The sequence below is a fragment of the Alosa alosa genome, chromosome 14 (genome assembly GCF_017589495.1).
Source record: "Alosa alosa isolate M-15738 ecotype Scorff River chromosome 14, AALO_Geno_1.1, whole genome shotgun sequence".
Classification (NCBI taxonomy): domain Eukaryota; kingdom Metazoa; phylum Chordata; class Actinopteri; order Clupeiformes; family Clupeidae; genus Alosa; species Alosa alosa.
The window spans coordinates 29,712,628-29,736,909 of record NC_063202.1 but is presented as its reverse complement, the minus strand read 5'-3'; the positions used below and the strand labels follow the sequence as shown (position 1 = coordinate 29,736,909).

Below are 24,282 nucleotides of genomic sequence, written 5' to 3'. Positions count from 1 at the left end.
TCCAATTCACTTACGGGACTCGACAGCACAAAGGCCCTCGGTTTACCGAAAAGAGCCATGAATTAATAATCACCTAATTGACTTTTAAGATGTTTCCCCCTCCTCTTCCTCCTCCTCTCCTCTTCCCTGCCGCCTGGCCGCCTTTTGTACTGCGAGATGAAAGTCCCGGCCGTCTCGTATGTCTGAGTGAGTTTTATGTGGAGAGAGGCTGCTCAGGAGATGAAGGGTCAGCAGAAGACTGTCCCCCTTCATACAGTAGTCATGGTAACATCTTTAACATAATAGAGACAAGCCCATTAGAGGTGTAGCTTGGATCTGAAGGATGCCGACTGCAGGCTGGATGGTTGCTTGGATCATTTGTCTTTGATGTAAGAGTTTAAGAGTTGGGCAGCCGTGGCCTACTGGTTAGCGCTTCGGACTTGTAACCGGAGGGTTGCCAGTTCGAACCCCGACCAGTAGGCACGGCTGAAGTGCCCTTGAGCAAGGCACCTAACCCCTCACTGCTCCCTGAGCGCCGCTGTTGTTGCAGGCAGCTCACTGCGCCGGGATTAGTGTGTGTGCTTCACCTCACTGTGTGCTGAGTGTGTTTCACTAATTCATAGATTGGGTTAAATGCAGAGACCAAATTTCCCTCACAGGATCAAAATAGTATATATACTTACTTATACTTATATTTAATAGGCATTGTTGGTGGGGTAAGAGAAATTAAAACCATGAATTCCCCAAATCCTCTTGGAACCATTCTGCATGAGTGGCATTTTGGACCTGAATGTCTTTGTCACCGCTTTGCGTCGTCTGTTATATTTCCTGAAGGGCAGTCCAGATTCCTGACATTGACAGGCACTGGTGTTTGTCAGAGCTTCTGTCATCGATGTCACCTTTGTGATCCCCGTGAAGTCACGGAGCCATTCGCTGCTAATCTTCTCGCTCTGTGCTGAGCCAAGTGCACACAGACACACATATGCACACACACACACACACACATACACACACACACACACCACATTCCCCAGAAGGCCTGGGTGTTTCCATCAGAAGCCAGTGTTCTGGTCATGGTCTGTTTCAATAGATCTCTGATGCAGGTCCATGTTCCATTGCCAGCCCAAGCATGCCACATTTAGACCGTGTATACATGCACACACACACACACACACACACACACACACACACACACACACACACACACACACACACACACAGTTTTTTTCTCTGTACTCCCTCTCGTTCCAGTTTGTTTTGTGCTTGGCCCAGTGGTAACGATGGTGGCTGTGATGGTGTTGTTCTTTCTTCTTCTTTTACTTCAGCACAGCCCTCATGACAACACCAGTGAAAACAAGAACAGGGCATGGTCGCTGGACATTTTCATCATAGGCTTTGTGGCAGAAGTGGGGTTTAGTATTTCGGCCAAGTGGCTGTTTAAAGCGACTGATTGATCAGATTTATGAAGTCCTAACAGGGCGTGACAAGGTGAGCTAGACCACCCCCCCAGCACCCCCAACTCTCCCCTGGTCTCAGACAGGTAGCAGCCCACTGGGTCTTACTGGTCTCTGGAGAGGCATTCTAGACTGCCCCTTTAAACCCCACAGCTATGTTAGTTCAGCTGAGACATGAATACAGTTCACTTGTATGGCTTTTGGAGCCTCTGTGCGACGCCATTTGAATGTGTTTGGTTTAAAGTGGTAGCAATGGCAGAGAATAAAAGTTTCATGTGAGCCTAATCCTCAACTGAAGGCTTCTTAAACACTTCATATTAGAGAAGCAGTCTGGCACGGGGTGGGACAGCCAGTTCCCCAGCATATGCTGCCCATTAGCGTGTCCCGATAGAGGACACCAGACTCATTTTACGCTTTTGTTTGGCATTTGCTGCTGCTGCACACTCGGGCTCAGACAGCGGCCTCCGCTTCCAGCACTGGGCCCAGGCCTGCACACTTCCCCTTCTGCAGCCGCCGTCGCCACGTTCGTTCCAGCTGTTTGTCTGCTTTCAAATGGCTGCCCAACCTGTCCACATATGTGCAGTTTTATGGGAGTCTGTGTGTGTGTGTGTGTGTGTGTGTGTGTGTGTGTGTGTGTAGGGGAAAGGAAGAGAGAGAGAGGATTTGCACCCCTGTCTTTGAGCAGATACAGACATGTCCAAGATCTTAGGGCAGACAAGCAGTTAAGTCTAAAAGGCATTGGCAGAGGTGGCCATAGAACAAATAGCACATGTCGGGGAAAGTCATGAGGTCCTCCTTCCAGCCCAAAAGGAGGAGGGTGGAGAAAGAGAAAGGGAGAGATAGAGAGGCAGATTGTGAAGGAGACTGTGGGGGGAGCAGTGGAAAGGAAGAACCGGTCTCCTGGAGGCGGGCAGCGCTGCTACCTGGCGGAGGAGGCTAAGTGCAGCGGTGGTAGAGGAAGTGGCCAGGACAGTCAGAGAGGTTAATGTGATAGAATGGGAGGTTCCTTTGTTTAACATTTCCTTTGTTTATTGGTGGAGATGTGTAATGGGATTGGCCCTGACTGGAGCCTAATTGGGCTTGGCCAGCTGATCCCGGAGTTTCCGTGAGATCTAGCAAGCTGCTCCCAACCAAAGCACAGAGCTCAGGCCCCCAGCCCCACCGCCACCACCTCCACCACCTCCACCCAGCCAGCCACCCACCCACTGGGCAATCAGCTCAGCTGCCTCCATCCTGATTGGAGGTGACATTTTAATGTCTAGAGCAGTGGGATGGTCAGCCCTGCTTAACCTGACCCCCTCTGCCCAAGCCTCTCGCCCCCCTCTCTCTACACACACACACACACACATACACACACACACACACACACACACACACACACACACAGGAACATTCACACAAACTCACACACACACAAACCTCACACACTCACTACCCCTGCTCTCAATTTGCCCTTGCAGGACTGTACGAATCAGGCCAAATTTAACTCTTTATGTCCTCGTTAAGGGCTCGGCTGGCAGTGGGTCCTTCTTGAGTTTCACAGTGAATTCTTTCCGCTGGCGGAGCGCCGGTCGGGGGGCTGCACGGCTCACCCCCCAGCTCTGGCTCCGGGTGGATTTAGCTCCTTTACGAGCGTTGGCTTAACTGAGTATTTTTACTCGGCTGCTATGCCTTTCTGCTCGCCGCTTCTGTTTAGTTTAGTGCTTCTTCCTCTCTGTATATCTCCTACTCTCTCTCTCTCTCTCTTTCGCCCTTCTGTTTAGTTTAGTGCTTCTTCCTCTCTGTATATCTCCTACTCTCTCTCTCTCTCTCTCTCTCTCTCTCTCTCTCTCTCTGACTCTCTCTAGCCGATGCACACTGGTTAGCCAGGCATCAAGCCTTCTGTTTCGTTTTTGTTTTCTTCTTCTCTGTCTATCTCTTACTCTTTCTCTCTCTCTCCCTCCATCCCTCCCTCTCTCTGGCTTTCTAAATAGACTGGGTGGTCAATGCGCCCTGATAGGCAGGCATGGAGCGGGCCGTTGTTTGGCTGGACGCAGTGGGGATGGCGCGGCGAGCGCATTGTGAAGCCTGGTGCAGGTGGCATTAGGGGGGATTAGCCGTGTGAAATGTTCTGCCAGCTAGCGGAGCACATTTGAGACGGCAGCGGCGGCAGTGCCAGTGATTATCACAAAGGGGGGATTCCTTTCTAAGATGTGTGCGGGGCACCTGACAATTCCCCGGCTCTCTCTGTACCTCCTACATACACTGCCTTTGTCAGCAGTGTATGAACAGCAATTTTACCTTATGTGAACTAATGGATAATGTGTGATGTCTTCACTCCTCTCCTTGAGTTACTCGTAAGGTGATTTTTTTGTGTAATTCTATACTAGCAATTACTGGCCTTGAGATAAGCATCTTACATGCTACACATGTTCCTGCTTTCCATTTACTTTCCATCACGTATTTCCAAGTGGCCATTCAGTGAATAGTTCTATTCAAAGCAATGTTCATCTAGTATGTGTAATAGCACCTTACTGGGCCCACAAAAACTTTACAATTTACAACTTTAAACCTGAGACTGACCTACTGAATGGTATCTCAATTTGCCTTACGGAGACATCATACCCAGTTAAAGGAATGGTCTAGTGTTGCATATGGTGAGAATGAGACCGATACAGATAGGAAACAGACCAGAGGATAGGCAGATATTGGTCTCTCCCTCCAAACCCCGGGAACATTCTGCACGGCCCCAACCTGAGAGACCTCTTGCAGGCAGATTAGCTGGTTACAGAATTCCAATTAAGTTGTGGGCAGCGCTGGTGCTCGCTGGCGGGGGGGCAGGCACAAAGAGCGCACGGATTGACCTGCGCAGGGTCAAGCTGCAGGTCAGCAATAGCAGCAGGATTTCAGGGGATCCTGCGCCGGCAGCTCCTCCAAAGCTCCCCTGTCCTGCGTGGCCCCAGCCAAATCACAGCGCTCGCCTCAGCTGGCTCGGTCTCACACAGCCCCCGGAATCAAAGGGCTCACAATCTCACCTGCTTTTAATTGCTGGGAGCGGAGTAAAATGGGCTCCTGGTGAAGCGCTGGCTCCATGGGTGCGTTTGCTCATTTTTACTCGCCAGTTCATGCTGCCTTTTCTTTCCTGTCATAATGTTTATCAGTTGCAGGACTACGGACAAAAAGAATATATGTTGAAGCATATCTGAATTTAAATTAAGCATGCTTGAATAACTTCTTGTGTCATGTAATTATATAAATAAATGTACATATTCCTTTTAAGTCTGAAAAGAAAATAGGGTCAGGGCTGAAGCACAGGCTTTGGAGTGATGGGCCTCTTTTAGATAAGTGTTGTCTGATCAGACATGTCATGGGTATGATGGCCTCCTCACAAGTCCCCTGGATTCCTCCACGAAAGCTCCCGCTTCAAACGCTGATGCCAAGCAGAAGCCAGAGCAACCTGACGTGGCAAACTAACGTTTTGATTAGACGTCTCTGCTGGTGTCTGATGTCCTTAACCATCCAACATCGGCAGAGACAGCCCGTCACGGCACTCTGACTGCCTGTCTCCTCGGTTGGCAGGGGAGGGGACTCGGAAACGGTGGTGGCAGTTTGCGCAGGAGGGCCCCATCTCCTCTTCCAAGCTCCCCTTCCCCAAACTCTGTTAAATATGCCTCTGTCACCGCTAGGGAAAGACATGCGTAAGCCCTTTATCCAGCCTTTGTATTGATTGATTAGTGTGGTCTTTAGAGTATCTCTGGCCCTGCCCTGTCTTGACTGAGTGTGTTTTCTCTCTCTGTGTGTGTTTGTGTGAGCAGCAGCAGCAGCAGCAGCAGCAGCAGCAGCAGCCGCCTCATCCGTGGCCACATCCAGCCAGTCAGAGAGGGAGCAGTCGGAGTCCCCGGCTCCCTCCAAGCGCCCGTCCTCGAGGTCCGGGGCTGCTGAGAGCCCCCTGTCCTCCAAGCGTCCCAGGACGGCCGACAAGAGTGCTGGGGAGCAGGTGAGAGGAGGTCGCCATTAGCACTGGTCATAGGCACGTAGAGTCTGACGCTACTCTGCACCGTCAGGGATGAATAAGTCACTCAGTGTTGCCAGACCCCATTTAAACATGTTGATTTGTGCGTCAGTCTAGTCTCTGGCATTGGCCTTCACCTGTATTGCCAGGGTGTGTTATGAAAGCCTCATCCTGGAAAATTAATTACTGCTGAGGTTAAAAAAAAACTCTTCAGCATTTTCTGAAGTTCAGTAAATCTGGACTCTCTCTTGCATTATGCAAACAGTGTGTTTTCATCTGAAGATTATTTTCTCCTTTTTTCCACACTTGCATCGCTAATTGCGCAAAAAGGTAGAAAATCAATACAATATTTGACAGCTGAGAGGCCTTTGAAGTGCCGGCCAGGATTTTCTGCCACTCACGGTTACTCACCGTTCCCTGTTCAGACGAGATCTGCTCCAAAGAGGAAAGAGTCCCCACGTCCCTGTGGATTGCACTTTTCTTCTCTATCACTCTCTCTCTAAACAAACTGTCTCTGTCTTCCCCTGTCATTCACTCTTCCCTCCACTTTTGCATCCTCTTATCAATTCATCACACTCCTCCGTCTTCATCTATCCATCATCCATCCATCCCTGTATCCCTCCCTTCCTCCTTCTGCTCCAGATGTACCAGTGCCCCTACTGCAAGTTCACCAACACTGACCTGAACCGGCTCAGGATGCACGTGATGACGCAGCACTCCGTCCAGCCCATGTTCCGCTGCCCGCTCTGCCAAGACATGCTCAACAACAAGGTCCACCTGCAGTTCCACCTCACACACCTGCATAGCGTGGCGCCGGACTGCGTGGACAAGCTCATTGCCACTGTGAGTGTGCACATGTGCATCTCTGTCTATCAGTTTTTGTGTGTTGTGTATGTCTGTTTGTTTGTTTATTTGTGTTTGGATTTATTGCTAAAAAAAAGTTTTTAACAAATTCTTTAACTTCTGCCATTAGCATTGCATGCAGCCAACATTAGGTCAGAGAGCCAGACACATATTCTTACACAACCCATATTTTTTTACGTATTTAGTTATTTTCACTTATTATACAACAGCATATGGCTTATATGTTGACATTGCTCATAGCATACAAATCTGTTACACTGAGCATGCTGTAAATGGCCTTCAGGCTTTTCTCAATTCTCACTGGAATGCTCTCGCTTGCCAATTTTGCCATCTGTTGAAGTGTTGAACCCAGTTTTTACACCTACGAGACCATGTAGGTTGTGGGCTCGATGTTATTATTATATAAAGCATTTGCTCTTGACCTCCCGGTGCGGAGACAAAAACCTGTGCTAGGGCATGATTACATGACATCTCTCACAGGGCTTTCAGGCGTCACACAATGACAGAGCAAATGTCACGGCTCCCGGCTTTAGTGTCTGGCGCCCCGGCACTCTGGCTATTGTCGTGAAGCCCACACTGTTAATAGCATCTTTTCGTGCTGTCAGTGTGTCTTTTTAGTTGTGTCGTCTTCAGCTAATTGAGAGATATGTGAAGAATAAGGTCTATTGAGTGTTCAGTTATTCATGCGAGCCATGCTGACTCCATATGCCAGCGCACTACACGCAAGGCTGTTTCTCCCAGTTGGATGTGGCACAGTTGTGGCCATGCCAAAGACCAGTGTGCAACATGGCACAGCTTATTTGCTCACTCCACAGGGATGAGTCACTCACTCTCTCTCTCTCTCTCTCTCTCTCTCTCTCTCTCTCTCTCTCTCTCTCTCTTTCTTTCTCTTCCTCTCTTTTTCATTCTCTCTCTCTCTGTCTCTCTCTCTCCCTCCCTCCCACACTCTTACTCACTCCTCCTGAGCGTAATGAAGGTTGTCTCTCCCGTCTCCTTCTCTCTAATTGATGACATTTGAGGCTTAATCAAAACACAAAGGAAACTGTTAATTGTGAAATGGCCCCTGGGCGTCCTGTTGACTCACTTGAAGTCAGATATTATGGGGTGGGGCGACTGAGGGGGGTTGATTCTGTAGTGATCCTCGACTCAGGCATTGTCTTGACATGCCCACTGCCAATGAGCCTTTTCCCCGTTTCATTATGTTATCACAGGCGATTGAGGAAGTGAAAGAACATGCAGCAGAGAGAAAGAGAGAAGGAAAAAACCCTAATGGGTGATTCTGCTGTTCGCCCCACGGACAGCTCCTCTCTCTCTCCCCTTTCATTCCTCTCTGGTGTGCTTTGACATTCTCTGTGTGGTTGTGATCACTCCAGTGCTATTCAAAACAAAGGCTTTTATTATTAATATATTCAGGTAATTGTGACACAGATGAATAGAAATTTAATGAGTGGATCTTTTTTTCTCTCTCCCCCTCTGTTAATGACATGCAAGTCGAGGCAATGCAAATATTATTATTCACTATTTTTTAATCTAACTTGCCAACCTGAGGTCTCAAGTGACTTTCGAGAGCCATATTGCCGTAAGGCTAAGAGCTTGAGGGAGGAGAGAGAGAGAGAGAGAAAAGCACCATCCTGAATTTGCCCCCCTCCCTCGCCCATTACACTCAATCCTGGAGGTCCTCAAAGCTTCAGTGTGTCTCAGTGACGTGTTGTCTCAGCATGGGAATGCACTGTGGGGATTGGGGTTGCATCAGTAAAAATGTAAGAAAAGTTATTTAAAAAAAAAAAAAAAAAAAAAAAGCTCCAGAGATGTAGTCTGTGAAGTGCCTCTCCCAGACTGATTAACACTGGGAATGAAGAGTGCATTCAAAGAGGAGCGGGAAATATTCTCATCGTTGTCAAGACATGTCGGAGGGGGACATTCTTTCATATTAAGAAGTAACACTTACATCATCCCTCTTTAAGTCGCCTGACTTCATTACTAAAATCCCTCGGTATTGGGGCCCTTTTTCATCCCACATGCCTCACCCCCCCACACACACACCACCACCCCCCAGAGAGAATTTACTTGATTTCAAGTCAGTCAGAGGAGGCCGTCTATGAAAACTGTAGCTCTTGTTTCACTATTGCTAACCAGTTCTAGGGATAAGGAGGAAAATGTTTGTTATTTTTTGAACGTAAGCGCTGAATGGCTTACTGGCCTATCCCTTAGGGTAATGGTGTCCCTAACTCCAGTGAGGCCATCTCTCTGTCCCTGCTAGCACATTAGCTGTGGAGCCAGTCGTATATTTTCTTTTATAGAGATGATAATGTGCAGAGTATCTTCAAGAGGAGTGGGACAGAGACATACTTAATGTAATGCACATTAAAGCTGGCACCTATGTTTTTTCTGCCTCCGATACACGGAACAGATTTGATAGGTACCATACCCCTCTTACTTGTCCTGCCGGTGATCCCTAATGAATTCCACAATAGGTGACTTTTATTTCTTGCAGACTATGCATAAAGATGCACACTTTAGATATAAATGCACATCCTTCCTCAATCTCTGTGTCCTACTCTCTCTCTCTCTCACTCTCTCTCTCTTTCTCTCTCTCTCTTTCTCCTTCTCTCTCTCTCTTTCTGTCTCTCTCTGCTACCACTATGTCTCATTTTCTGTCTGTCTAAGATAGAGGTAATGAAAATAATTGTGCTTCATTAATTCTGAGTCTGGCTAGATGATAGCCATTTGGAGCTATGTTTGCCAATTAGCCGGTCCAAATTAAAAGTGACCTTGGGATACTCTTAGTGCTTGCTTCTCGTTGCCTAATGAAGCAGTTGTCTAGAAACAGTCCACTTTGTAATGTAAATCACTGCCGTGATTTGTTTTTGTAACTCGCCAAGCTGGTCATACTAATTTTCTGCTTCTACTTTGGAGGAGATTGTGAAAGGTTGTAAAAAAAATGATATGAATATGAAATTTATTTCTGTGTATTTCTAATTAAACTAATTGCACGCTGATGGACAAGAAAATCCTGTCTCATCCACTTAACCCCCAATAGTAGTGACTGGCTGTGGCATGGAGGAATTGCAGTCCTCTCAGGGTGCTTCTGAGGCTGACAAAATCATTCTGGAGCGTGCTTTGCTTGGAGACCTTTTCTCTGCTGTACATGTAGAGAACAGTGCTCCTAGCTGATATTTAAAAAGACTCTGACTCCAGGCCACTGATCCAAACACTGAACCATAACACTAGCAATACAGCTGTTTGTTAGGCACAGTCTTGCAGATGTGTTCCTGGTTATTATGACCATTTGAGGTTTATTTAAAGGTTTGAGGATTATCTAAAGGTATTCATGTGGTACACTTCAGAGTTTCAAAGTCAAAATCAGGAATTATGAGAGAGACTAAAGCAGTACAGAGTAAGATATGCATGTGTTATTTCAAATGTCAGACATATGTATTGAGGCAACACCTTATCTTATTTTGATCTCCCTCACACACAATCAGATTTCAGTATGGCTTAGTATTTTACATTAGGTTGAAGGTGGTGGTGGGCGATCGAAGGATATTCAAATGATTGGCTCTGATGCTTCAGGCAGTTTAGGCACAAGAGTATTCCAGTAAAAGGGAGAAAGGGAAGGAGAAGGAGAAAGATGGAGGAATAGAAAGGGCAGGAGCTTGTGGGGTCTTTGAATTGAAATGCTGTGTGGGGAGTGAAGATGATTATTCTGTTTGGGGAGTTAATTGAAAGAAGGTGAAGCCGGCAGTGCCTCATCTTGCAAAGACTCTTCCAATCTCAATCACTGATTATTGTTAAATAGGGGCCGCTTAATGAGTGCATTTGATGAATTGTTGTGGGTTTTTTTCTTCTAAGAGAGAAAGAGAGAGAGGGAGAGATTGAGGAGCTCAGAGGAACATAGGAGTACACATGAGGTGGGGGGTTGCCAGGATAGAGGGAAAGCTCCTGTCATTCACACATGATTGACTTCAACCTTTTGAGAGCACAGGAAACCTGGCTGCACTTCTGCCCTTTTTAATCAATATTCATTGCTTCTTGAAATGGTCTAATTAAAAATACTGCAAGAAAGATTGAACTAGAGTAAAGAAGCACATGCAAATGCATTTTTTTACCATTCACAGTATCGTTCATTTGTTCACACATTCAGAAGTACAAATATGCAAATACATTTTATAAATTATTTGTCAGTTGCTACAATCTTGTTGTTGGTGAGGTGTATGAACATTGCACAGTCAGAAGGAGATCAGTATATGCTATGCAACAGACTGGCATCTCTGCTCAGTGCTCTCATCTATTGAAATGGAATGCACTTTTTACAAGGAGGGAAAATGATTTAATTAGGCAACCTAATGAGCTTTACACTTGGCTAAGGTGGGCCTTTTCTACCCATCCTACTAATTGGCTGCAGCAGAACTTTCCAGGCACATGACAAAACACCAGCAGTGATCAAAGTGCTAACTCTTAAGTGAAGCAAAGAAAGTAGAAATAATATGATTCATTTCTGTATGAGTGCAGGTACAGTATGCATGGTTGTGTGTCTGTGCTAGGCAGTGTGATCTCAATCTATATGACTATTTTCGTTACATCCATTTTATATGCTGTTATGTCTCTTTTTTGTCTTTGGTGTTAAATGTAATTATGAAGCTGTAGTTTGTTATTCAGCATGCCCTGACACTTGTATTTTGTATGCATCATTGCAAGTATCTGAGATCTCCTACCTACCTATAAAAGAGGAACTGTGAAAGTGGACGTGCAATTAACAAGGAGCACACCCTGTGTGTTATTTTCCAGGTGGCAACTACAGAAGTGTTGCCAGCAAGCATGTTCATACCAGTCCCCAGTCCGGAAAGGGAGGCACAAAGCACCCCCCAGTCCTCAGCCAACACTGGCAGTGATGACATTAAGAAACAGACAGGTTCGTATTTTCTTATCAACAGTAGTTGTATCTTTTTCTGTTGCTAGTTACATACTGGTATTAATAAATTGCCTATGAATTGTGTTGTCAAGCTCTAGTTTTGTGCTGAGATATACAGAGACATATAATTAATGTTTAACCAAAAACTATATATTTATAGTTTAAAAACATTGTGCTGTTCTTCTTTTCAATTTACAGAAACCTTGGATGCTGACCCTGAAAAAGTTACTTTGTCTGCAGAAATGACTGAAACTCGCAAGTCGCCTCTGGAGGAACACCAGTCTGGACGAGAGGATGCAACTGGTTTCCTGTGCTGGAAGAAAGGCTGTAACCAGGTCTTTAAGTCCTCCAGTTCTCTCCAGATGCACTTCAATGAAGTCCACAACAAGAGGCCTCAGCTGCCTGTCTCAGACCGACATGTCTACAAGTACCGCTGCAACCAGTGCAGCTTGGCTTTCAAGACGGTGGAGAAGCTACAGCTTCACTCCCAGTACCACGTCATCAGAGCTGCCACTATGTGTTGCCTGTGCCAGCGAAGCTTCAGAACCCTACAGGCACTCAAGAAGCACCTGGAAACTAGTCACCTGGAACTGAGCGAGGCTGATGTCCAGCAGCTGTACGGTGGGTTACTAATGAACGGAGATCTAATGGCCATGGGTGATCCCTCTCTTGGTGATGACCAAGGCATTCTGGCAGAAGATGACAAGGACGGCGAGGAGAGTGATCCAGAAGAAAAGCAGAGTCCTACTGGCAGCGATTCAGGTTCTCTGCAAGAGGATTCGGGATCAGAGCCCAAGAGAGCCCTGCCCTTCAGGAAGGGTCCCAACTTCACCATGGAGAAGTTCCTAGATCCCTCTCGGCCTTTCAAGTGCACAGTCTGCAAAGAGTCCTTTACACAGAAAAATATCCTGCTTGTACATTACAACTCTGTCTCACACCTGCACAAGGTGAAGCGGGCCCTACAAGAGTCCACTGCTGGTCAGCCAGAGCCCACAAGCAGCCCTGACAACAAACCTTTCAAGTGTAGCACTTGCAATGTGGCATACAGTCAGAGCTCCACCCTGGAGATACACATGCGGTCTGTCCTCCATCAGACTAAAGCCCGTGCAGCCAAGCTGGAGGCAGCAGGTGGAATTCCCACCTCTGCAAGTTCTGGACTAAGTGGAGGGGCCTCCAACACCATTAGCACTTCTACACCCAGCCCAATTCCAACCTCCAACTCCACATCCATTTCCAGCAACAGCAGCTGCTCTTCAGCAGGCGGTCAGACGGTGCAGAGCATGCTGGGAGGCAACCACCTGAGCCATTCACACAACACCGACAGCTTGGGGAACTCAGCCAGCCATCAATCTCCCTCTGAAAACCACGACATGAAAAAGAAGAAGTTTGCCGACATGCTGTCCGCCCGGGGCCACCAGCAACAGCTCCAGCAGCAACAGTTGGCCCAGGCCCAAGCCCAAGCCCAGGCTCAGCTTCAACAGGAGCTCCAGCAGCAAGCTGCACTCATCCAGTCTCAGCTCTTCAATCCGCTTCTGCAGCACTTCCCCATGACAACAGACGCTCTTCTCCCACTGCAGCAACAGCAGCTGCTCTTCCCCTTTTACATACCCGGGGCTGAATTCCAGCTGAACCCAGAGATGAGTCTCAGCTCCTCTCTGGGTCTGAGTAGCTCTACGGCAGCCATGTTGGAAGAACAGAAAAATTCGGTCCAGCAGGCCCAGCAGAGCTGTCTTCAGCAGCAGTTAATGCACCATCACTTGCAACAACAGCACCAAGCCCACTCTCAGGCTTCAAGCCAAATGGCTCTGCTCCAGCAGAGTGCCTCGCTCTCACACCAAGTTGACAAGAAACCAAAGCCGTCTGTTCATCCAAATGAGAAAGAGAGGGACCTGCCGAGGGAAAAGGAAATTAATGAAAAAACAGAGGACCAGACCCCTAAAGATACAAATGAAAACATTAAATCCAAGGAAAAGAAAGACACTCAGCCTGTTGCAGTTACTGTAAACCACGATCCTGGCTTTCCTCCTCCTAGAATTGCCTCAGATGCTCGAGGAAATGCAACCAAAGCTCTTTTAGAAAATTTTGGATTTGAGCTGGTGATTCAGTACAATGAAAACAAACAAAAGGCACAGAAAAAGCCAACAGGAACTCCATCAGCAGGTTCAACTGGACCACAAACTATTAGCCGAGTTGTGGATCCTATCGAAGGACTGGAGAAGTTGGAATGTGAGGCATGTGGCAAGCTCTTCTCCAACATACTGATTCTGAAAAGTCATCAAGAGCACATCCATCAGTCCTTCTTCCCATTCAGGTCACTTGAGAGGTTTGCCAAGGAATACCGAGAGCAGTATGATAAGCTTTACCCAATGAGACCTCCAACCCCTGAGACTGCTCCTCCACCCCCACCACCTCCTCCGCCTCCCCCTCCACCACCCCCTCAGCCTCCTCCACAGAGAGCACCGACACCAAATATCCCCGTCTCTTCCCCTGCTCTCACTCCCTCAACTGTCCCACCTCCACAGCCCTCAGTTACCATGGCTCAGATTCCCATGTCAATGGACCTGCCTCTCTTCTCCCCACTCATGATGCAGCCCATGTCCCTGCAGTCCCTGCCTTCCCAGATGCAAGGTCAGCTGTCGTCTGTAGAGCCAGGATTGGCCTCTGATCTTGCTCAGCTTTATCAACAGCAGCTCACACCGGCCATGCTGCAGCAGCAGCAGAACAAGAGACCACGCACACGCATTACAGATGATCAACTCAGGGTCCTCAGGCAGTATTTTGACATAAACAATTCTCCCAACGAGGACCAAATCAAGGAGATGGCAGACAAGTCAGGGCTTCCCCAGAAAGTGATCAAGCATTGGTTCCGTAACACCCTCTTTAAAGAACGCCAGCGCAACAAAGACTCGCCATACAATTTCAACAACCCTCCCATCACTACACTAGAGGATATAAAAATTGACTCTAAACCACCTTCACCTGAGCCTCATAAAATGGAGAGCTTTGGAAGCAAGAGGTCCTCAAGGACAAGGTTCACAGACTACCAGCTTAGGGTATTACAAGACTTCTTTGATGCCAATGCCTACCCTAAAGATGATGAGTTTGAGCAGCTGTCTAACCTGCTAAGTCTGCCTACACGAGTCATTGTAGTGTGGTTCCAGAATGCTCGACAGAAGGCTCGCAAGAACTATGAGAACCAGGGAGACGGAGGAAAGGACGGCGAAAGACGTGAGTTGTCTAATGACCGTTACATTCGTACCAACAACCTAAACTACCAGTGCAAGAAATGCAGCCTGGTGTTTCAACGCATATTTGACCTCATCAAGCACCAAAAGAAACTCTGTTACAAAGACGAAGATGAGGAAGGCCAGGAAGACAGTCAAAATGAAGATTCACTTGACCTTTCTCATGAGTATTACACCCTGTCTGGGTCTTCAGGCCACACTCCAATGCCTACATCCTCAAGCCTCTGCCCTCTACCCCCATCCACCTCTGCCTTCTCCCACATGACATCCTCAGAGAAGGAAGAGGCCACCACAGCAAACACATCCAACTCTTTTGACGAGAAGCCCAAGCACTCAGCTGAAACCTCCCTAGATCACCGGGACATCCAGCCAATTCTGAAACAAGAGAACCTCCACAGGTCTGAAACACCACAGCCGAGACACCACTCTAGAGAAGAAAAGCCCCTGATGGCTCCAAAGAACTCTAAGCGGTCATCTCCCTCCATATCCCAGCAACAACCACAGAGTGGTCCATCAGCCTCTCAGTCTAGCCAGGCGATCTCTCAGAGCTCTCACATGACACTAAATCCTCATCTGTCCACTGCTTCACAACAACAGCTTGCTCAGCAGATGATCCCATACCAGTGTGAGCAATGCAAGCTGGCTTTCCCTTCATTCGAGCACTGGCAAGAGCACCAGCAGCTTCATTTCCTCACTGTCCAAAACCAATTTATCCATCCTCAATTTTTAGATCGCCCCATGGATATGTCTTTCATGCTCTTTGATCCAAGCAACCCTCTGCTGGCAAGCCAGCTTCTCTCTGGGGCCATGCCTCAAATTCCAAGCAGCTCAGCCACTTCTCCCTCAACACCAACCTCAACCATGAATTCCCTGAAGAGGAAGTTGGAGGAGAAAGCGGGCACCAGTCCAGGAGAGAATGACAGCACCAACAGCGGTGAAGAGCCTCAGAGAGACAAGCGCTTAAGAACGACAATTACCCCTGAGCAGCTGGAGATTCTCTACCAAAAATATCTGTTGGACTCTAACCCAACCCGCAAGATGCTTGATCACATTGCCCACGAGGTTGGTCTCAAGAAGAGGGTAGTGCAGGTATGGTTCCAGAACACTCGAGCCAGAGAAAGGAAAGGGCAGTTCAGGGCTGTGGGGCCAGCTCAAGCCCACCGCCGCTGCCCCTTCTGCCGTGCCCTGTTCAAAGCCAAGACTGCCTTGGAGGCCCACATTCGCTCACGCCACTGGCATGAAGCTAAGCGTGCTGGCTATAACCTGGCCCTGTCTAACATGTTGCCCGACCACGAGGGACTGCAGTTGAAGATGGACCCTTTGGATATCTCAAACTATTCGCAGATGGTCTCCTCCAACAACAATGATGGCCAGTGTTCTTCTTTGTCACCTGTAAAAAACTTGGATTTTTCCCCAAGGGCCCTAATGAGCCCCACATCTATTAAAGTTGAGGGAATGGAGGACTTTGAAAGCCCAACGATGTCCTCTGTGAACATGAGCTTTGACCCAAGCAAACTGGACAATGATGACTGTTCCTCTGTGAACACGGCCATCACTGACACCACCACTGGTGATGAAGCCAATGCTGACAATGACAGTGCTGATACAAAGCACGGCCACAACAGCAGTGATATTCTGTCCAAGTCTGGGGGGACTGCACCCTCCCTTGAGAATGAGGACCAGATGTCCTCAGGGCTTGTTAGCCCTGCAACAAGTTATTATGCTAAAGATTACGAGAATGAAAACATTATTGATTACAGTGAGACCTCGAGTATGGCTGACCCCTGTTCGCCCAGCCCTGGAGCCTCTGGAAGTAAGAGCATTGACAGCGGAGACAGGCCTGGCCAAAAGCGCTTCCGGACACAGATGACCAACCTCCAGCTGAAAGTGCTTAAGTCCTGCTTCAATGACTACAGGACCCCTACCATGCTGGAGTGTGAGGTACTAGGCAATGACATTGGACTTCCAAAGAGAGTGGTGCAGGTTTGGTTCCAAAATGCTCGTGCCAAGGAGAAAAAGGCCAAGCTCAGCATGGCGAAACACTTTGGCATCAACCAGACATCCTATGAGGGCCCAAAGACAGAGTGTACACTTTGTGGTGTCAAGTACAGTGCTCGTCTTTCAGTTCGAGACCACATCTTCTCCCAGCAGCATATTGCTAAGGTGAAGGAAACCATTGGGAGCCAGCTTGATAAGGAGAAAGAGTACTTTGACCCAGCCACAGTTCGTCAGCTGATGGCCCAGCAAGAAATGGATCGCATAAAGAAAGCCAATGAGGTATTGGGCCTTGCTCAACAGCAAGCAATGCAGCAACAGGGCATGTTTGACAGCCCTGCCCTGCAAGCCTTGAACCTTCAGTCAGCTTACCCAAATCTACAGGGGATACCCCCTGTTTTGCTGCCAGGAGTCAGCAGCCCTTCCTTACCAAGCTTTAACTCATCAAACACAGGTATGTCAATCATGACTTTACGCACATAAGAAACACACTTTGCATTTTAAAACATAAATGCAATAAAATGTTAACATGTATTTTTGTGTCTCTTTGTACCAATCTCTTCTAGCTTTAACTCCTCCTAAACCTCCAAACCTCCTGAACATGCCTGGTGCCAGTGTCCCCTCACCCAGTCTCCCCACATCTGGTTTGCCCAACAAGCCTCCATCCTCCTCCTCTTTGGCCTCACCAAGTCTGGCTCAAGCCAGCACTTCTGTTGCCCACTCAAGTCCCACATCTACTTCAACATCCACATCTGCAGCCCCACAGCCAGGGTCCCGGGCTGAACACCCTAAAGAGCGTGATACTGAAAGATCCAGGGAGAAGGAAAAGTCGAAGGAGAAGGTCGAGAAGTCTGCTACGCCCTCATCGATGGGGGGAACTCCAGCGCCCACCACCTCAGCTGCCAGCGCCAAGAAAGAGAAACCAGACACAGCTGTTCCTGCCACCTCGATGCCCACTCCTGGAATGGAGTATGTGATAGACCCTGCCCAGCTTCAAGCTCTTCAGGCAGCCTTGGCATCTGACCCTACAGCTCTGCTTACCAGTCAGTTCCTACCCTATTTCATGCCTGGCTTCTCCCCATATTATGCCCCTCAAATGCCCAGCGCTCTCCAAGGAGGATATCTGCAGCCGATGTATGGCATGGAGAGCCTTTTCCCCTACAACCCAGCTTTATCCCAGGCTCTGATGGGGCTTTCCCCAGGGTCCCTGCTCCAGCATTACCAGCAATATCAGCAGAGCCTGCAAGAGGCATTGCAGCAGCAGCAGCGGCAGCTTCAACAGATCCAGCAACCCAAAGCGAGTCAAACTCCAGTTCCCACCCAGTCCTCGGGGGACCGCAAAGAAACTGCCAAAGATCCAGTGAAATCAGAGGAACAAAAAGGCACTCCCCCCATTGATAACTCTTCCTCTTCCTCTCACAATAACCTACCCACAGAGCAGCACGAGATGGATGGCAAAGGTGCGGACCCCCTTCTTGACAAGTACATCGTCCCCAAAGCGCAGTACCGGCTGGCATGCCGTAAGTGTCAAGCTGTCTTCAGCAAGGAGGAAGCGGCCATCAGCCACCTGAAGTCGATCTGCTTTTTCGGTCAGTCTGTGGCAAACTTGCAAGACATGTTGCTTCGTGTCCCCAGCGGCGCAAGTGGAGTAGACAGCAGTCGTTACGACTGCCTGGCCTGCGACACTACGCTAGAGGGGGACAAAGCGCTCAGTCAACACCTGGAGTCGGCCTTGCACAAACACAGAACAATCAAGCGATCAGCCAGAAATGCCAAAGAGCACGCTACTAGTTTATTACCTCACTCTTCAGCCTGCTTCCCCGATCCTAACACCGCATCTACCTCGCAGTCTGCCACTCATCCACACAGCACCCCAACTCCCCCGCCAACGTCATCAGCCACCATGCCGTCCTCTTCTGCCTCTTCATCCTCGTGCTCCTCCTTTTCCTCCTCTGCGGCTGCCCCACTCAGCACCACTGCTGCAGGCAAACCCTGGCCCCAGGCCCCATTCTCCAGAGCTTTAGCTGGAAAGCCCAATGCCACTCCTTCGACGCTGTCATCTTTTCCTCCAGTATCCTCACCTTCAACGGTTACCTCAAGTTCATTGAGCACCTCAGGGGTTCAGACCTCGATACCAACAGACGTCTTTACTGACGAGTCGGACTCTGACAGCAGTCAGAAGTCAGCTGACAGACTGGGCCGAACAGCCGAGGAGACTCAGCCCAGCTGTCTCAAAGACAGTAGTAGTTGTAGTAGTAGTAATCTTGCTAGTGTAGGAACAGACTCCATCAGATTGTAAAAGAGCTTTCAATGATGGACAGTATTTAAAAAATGTAAAAGACAAAAAAAAGAAAAACACAAAAGAAAAAAAACAAGACAAAAAAAGAAGCGATGTTAAAATATGTTTAAAAGTATACAAACCAATTTCAAAAAAGATGTGTAAAGACTAACTGCAATTCCAAAGCTTGTAACCAAAAATGTAAATGTTAGTGGATTGTTTTCCCATATCAACATGCTGGTTTTTGTTTATTTCAACTCAAATATATATATACATATATAAATGAATAGAGAAGATCACTGCAGTTAAGTTTTGGCTTATGATAGAGGAATGCTGTATAGCAATGGACTGCCTCAAAGTTGTTTAAATGGCCCCTAATCCTTGATAACAAAGTACAATTTAACAAGCTGTCCCTTGTTTGCAGAAGTATTTCCATATAATAGCACAGTCAGCCAGTGGGTACTGTATGGGAGAATAGTCTTACAGTTTCTTGTGATCTAAGCGTTCAAATACCAATGGCTTGCTTAAGTAAAACGAATGATGTAATGTCTATTTTATTCTCAGGTCAACAGCTCACAATTTGTTTTTCTGTTACAGAAATTCATTACTTTCTCTTTCTTTCTGTTGTTTTCCTAACATTTATGTATCCTAAACTTTATTTTTACTGGCAGAAAGTATTCAAAAGTAAAGTGAAAGCATAGCTTTCTGGGCATTCAAAAAGAATAGCTGAATGGCTGGTTTTAAACATTTGAAAATCTTTCACATGGGAAATTAGCACTCCCTCATCACCCAGACACGAAAAAGCATTGCAGACTTGTTGGTGGGGATAAAAAGATTTTTTTAAGAAAAAAACTTTCTGTATTTATGATAGATATAAACATTTTTGGTGTTAAGTAGATTGTTGCATTGGAAATGAATTTAAACAGTATGGTAGACTGAAAAATCTTTGTGTACATTTAGCTTTTGTATTGTCCAACTTTAAGGCGCTTCATTTGATGTTGTCTTGGTCATTCCGATAGACTAGATTAAGGAGCAGTAACTGATCTATACTTTATTTCTGTCTTATCCTTGCCTTCCTGGCTAACGTTCACCCAACTGCCAATAACTGACAAGGCAGGTTCTCCTTTCCTCTCAAGGGTTTTTGTCTGTCTTCTTTTGGGTTGGTGTGATTCCAACCAAAAAACGAAAAAGAAATCTGAGGTGTTGAAAAATTTCAATTATTTTTGTGTTACCTTCGTGCACTTACCACTGTCCGACGCCCCTCTCCCTTTTCTCCCTTTTTTCTCTATCTCCGTCCCATCCCTTTTTCATTTTAAAGCCTTGCTTTGGTAGATATGGAGATGGTTACTACTCCTTGTGCACTACAAAGCAGATGTTTGTTTTTCAAAGTGTGGCTGCAGTCTGTTTACGGCTTTATTTTATTGATTTTTTTATGTCATATATTAAAATGAAAAATAATAATAATAATAATAATTCTCACGCTTTAAAAACAAAAAGAAAATCCAAAGACTAAACACTTTCACCATTGGTGCATAAAGATGAGAAAAGAGGCTTCTTTATACTTGAGAATTTGATGCTGTTTTTAAAGGAAAGAAAACAAAGTTTTAAAATAAAGGAGTACGCATCAGAGTTGCCGTTTTTGCTTCTTTGCAAGCAGACAGGTGGCTTTTTTTACGTAAAATACCAAGAATACCAAAAACCAAAAAAGGGCCCTTGTCCTTGCATTGTGGAGTAGCACCGTTACAGAGCCATTGCAGTTTCTAACATAGAGGTTTAAAAAGCTCTCTATTTGTTTCCTGTCACACATTTTTTTTGTTATTGCTGTTTGTTTTTAAAGAAAATGTATAAGGTCTGGTCTTCGAGGACATATGTTTTGCTGCTAATGTAGATTTTGAGAAGAAGAATACCTAGATGCATGCTCATTTTGCTTTTTGGCTAAGCTTTAACGAAAAGACAAACAATAAACCATTTCCCTGCCTCTGCAACATCTTTTTCCCTCCTTTTTCTTCTTGCAAAAACGGAACTTTGAAGACTGTGAATATATGTTCCAAAGGACATTTTGGCTGATTTTGTTTTCCTTTTTTTCCCAAACAGACCAATGTTTAAAGCCAATGATCTCTAACGTTTGTAAAGAATAGTGCATTCCAAATACCACATCTGCATTTGTTGAGTTTGTTTTCTCTTAAGCAAGGACTGATTCTATTTCTTTCCTTTTTATTTGGATACTATTCTATTTTATCTCATTTCTAAGATGACTGTAAGCTGTTGTGTAAATTTACCATCGTGGGTTGCTAACATTGCCACTCAGCTCCCTCGTTTGAAGTTATGGTCCGGTGTTAGGAGACCCCCAGTGACCAGCAAAGGTTGTTGCTCACTTGAATGAGATCAAGTAATAGTGGTTACCAAAAATGTACATAATACATGTGGTACAGACATGTGTCTCACCAGTTTAGTGTCATCATGCCTATCAATTTATTACAAGACTCAGAAGGAAATAAAGGCTGTTTAGCAAGTCTGGAGTGGCGGCCTCCCCACCTGGGATATCAAGCAGGGACTTGCCCCAGGTTTCTGCAGGGTGTTAAGCCATTTCCATGCATGAATTGTGGATTACAGGTTACCAAGGGACATCTTCATTCCAAAGCATTATAAGACTGACAAAGGCAGGAGTCTCTTTGAAGATGTCCCTTGTTTTATATGGGATGGTGAAAAGGTGTTTTAATGCCTTTATGTCCAAAGAGGTCATTCACTCCAACTTCAATAGCAATGGAAAAGAATATGCTTTACAGAAATCATCCTAGCCTCCTATCTCAGAAAAGCAAAACCTTTTATAAAAATCTTTTAATTTCTTCACCAAAACGAATATTTAAATTTGTGAATTACTGCTCTTGGCCACAAGTGTATAGCAAGTGTATTTGGACTAATTAATACATTGCTGCAATCTCAGAAGTGTGTCTAAAGTGTTGCGTCTCGCAGAGCAATGTTATTTGGTGTTAATACTTGCGCATGCTATTGAAATTGGGTAGATTTGGTCTGCAAGCTTGCCACTCCTTTCAAGTCCTGTTACCTAGAATATTGTTCATATGATTATTTTTTAGAATTCTGATGTTGTACAGATTATTTTTGAATGCTTTTGCTCTATTTTGGTTTCAAATAATGTAAGACATTTATTATTATTATTATTGTTATTATTATTGTTATTATTTTCATATATTTCAACTATTTGTATGTTATTTTATTTTTCTGTGTATGATTTCTTTCCTCATATAAATTAATGTTTAACACCAGCTTTAAATTTGAATCGCTTTTTTATCTTTAAGACCTGGCCACTTTATGGTGTAATAATATTCCTATGTCTGCTTGTCTTTTCAACACTGATCTCCTCTTTCCAAAGTCTTTTTTTGTTTTGTTTGTCTCTGGGCTCTCTTGTGAGAGACAAAGTTATGTCTTCACAATCAATTTAGCCAGCATGGACTGTGTTAGAGTGTGTGTGTGTGTGTGTGTGTGTACTGTATGTATGCGCGTGTATGTCTGTGTCATAAGAGCCAGCATCAGTTTGCATTTTTATACTTTTTTTTTTTTACTTTAATTTCAAACCAAATCATACAGAACTGCATACCTGGATCTTCAGTAAGTTTGTTGAAGATTTAGATGAATCAGATATTAAAGTAACAATAATTAGAAAAGGCAGAGAGTGGCGATACTGAAGCACTGAGCAGTTTTTAGTCTGATTCATTGTATGAATGTGGCCAAAGCGTAATGCAGTTGAACAAAAAAAAATGGAAACGGTTGTGTCTGTGCCCCCTTACCAGTGTATATTTATTGTGCACGACACATCACATGGCTGAGATGCGTCTACTCACATTGGGATACTTGATTTTTGTGGACATTTTACAGAGATCGTAAAAGACAGGTTTTGCTGTAGAGGTCATCCTTTTGCCCACTGTGAAAAAAAAAACATGTATACAGATATAGATATATTTAAAAAGAAGACATCGACTTTTTTTGTTCAAAAATGACAAAGAAGGACAAAAAGAAGATTTGAACTCTGGGAAACTTTGGAGATGTGTGAGAAGGCTGTGGGAACACCAAACTGGGGCAGGGGAGCCAAAGGCAAGCAGGGGGGGCTGCGGCGGCTCTGGGAGCACCGAGACCTTATTTGATCACTGACTAGTCCCCAGTGGGGACGGACTTTGGAGCAGTGAGCATCTAGTGAAGAGTGAGGAGGAGGAGGAGGAGAGAGAAAAGATCTCGGTTATAGCGCTGGACCCCAGTGACTCGAGCCGCCCGCGCTCCCCTTCCCCATCCCCACCCCTGACACCCACACACACACACCCCGCCCTTGCCCCCCACCTTGTTTCTCTCTGTGTCTCCCTCTCTACCCTGACTCTGCTTCTGCTTTGATGGACATTTTACGCACTTCTGAACAGGATGGATAGTGACACTTGCTTCTTTTTTCCCTCCCCACCTCACCCCTCATCCACGTTGTTGCTACCTGTTCCATTTCCCCCTTTGCTTGGCTCACTGATTGCCGAATGGTGCTCCGTTTCGTGGGCAGAGGGGGCGGACTGACCCACACCCACGTGTCACGGAGCCGGACGATCTCATCCTTCTCACATCCATCGAAAGACAATTCAAAAACGCAATGGGGTTGGGAGGGTGTTTTTTTTCTAGGCTGTCATTCCTGAAGAAGCAGTTGAACACATACACAAACAAGCGAAACAACCAAAATTAACAACCAAACTAACAAACAACCAAACCATGTGCTCCAATTTCAAAGATGAACTGTTACTGGAGCTCCCTGTTCCCTTTGTGACTCCTGGTGCCACAATGTTACTTTATTTTCTCTGTTTTTAATCCTTTATTTTACTCTTTTAATTTTTTTTTTCAGTTATTCCTCCTACGAGCCTGACAGACAAGGCTCAGTGGCTCCAGGTAGCCCACCCGAGGGTAGAAAAAACAGCCTTGCAATGTACAAAAAAGAGCAAGTTAAACCAAAAATGTTGTTCTTGATGTCTTTTCTATACTGTAGTCTTGTTAGCTTTTTTGTTACTGTAATTATATGAAGATTTCCAAACTGTACCAAATTACATGGAGACTAACAGACATACACCACGTGGAACGTCAGACTTTTAAAGAAAACTTTTGTCACAAAACCTTGTTGTCCTAGTTAAGTTGATTGTAGATGGTAATTGAATATACTCCTTTGAAAATATTTCATCAAGTATGTTTCTTGCTCATTGTGATACATTAAAAATTATGAGCATAAAATGCCTTTGAGTGTCTGTCTCTCCTTTGAGTCTGAGAGGAGTCTGTTCTCACAACCGCTCCACATCTCACTGTTACATCACATTGGCAAATCAGCTGCTGATTTGGAAGTTAAGCATTTGTGAAAGACTTTTATTATTGCATTTTCACATTAATTAAAACCACGCTATTATGCATTGCACACAATCACATAATCAGGAGACATTAATTTGTTATGCGCACTTCAATTTTAGAATAATAATTATGTCTCATTCCAAATCACTAATTAATGCATGATAAGCATGAGGGAATAGGTCCCC

The 24,282-nt window shown here is 45.8% G+C and overlaps 1 protein-coding gene across 1 annotated transcript in view; it reads left to right on the top strand.

Annotated features, from left to right (window-relative positions):
- The window catches only part of zfhx3b (zinc finger homeobox 3b), a 260,599-nt gene extending 236,609 nt beyond the window's left edge, over positions 1-23,990 (top strand). Inside the window, 5 exon segments of the mRNA XM_048263350.1 lie at positions 5,228-5,409; positions 6,067-6,267; positions 11,077-11,200; positions 11,399-16,894; positions 17,007-23,990. Coding sequence (XP_048119307.1) covers positions 5,228-5,409; positions 6,067-6,267; positions 11,077-11,200; positions 11,399-16,894; positions 17,007-18,739 — 7,736 coding nt within the window. The 3' untranslated portion in view covers positions 18,740-23,990.
- The last annotated feature ends 292 nt before the right edge of the window (positions 23,991-24,282 follow it).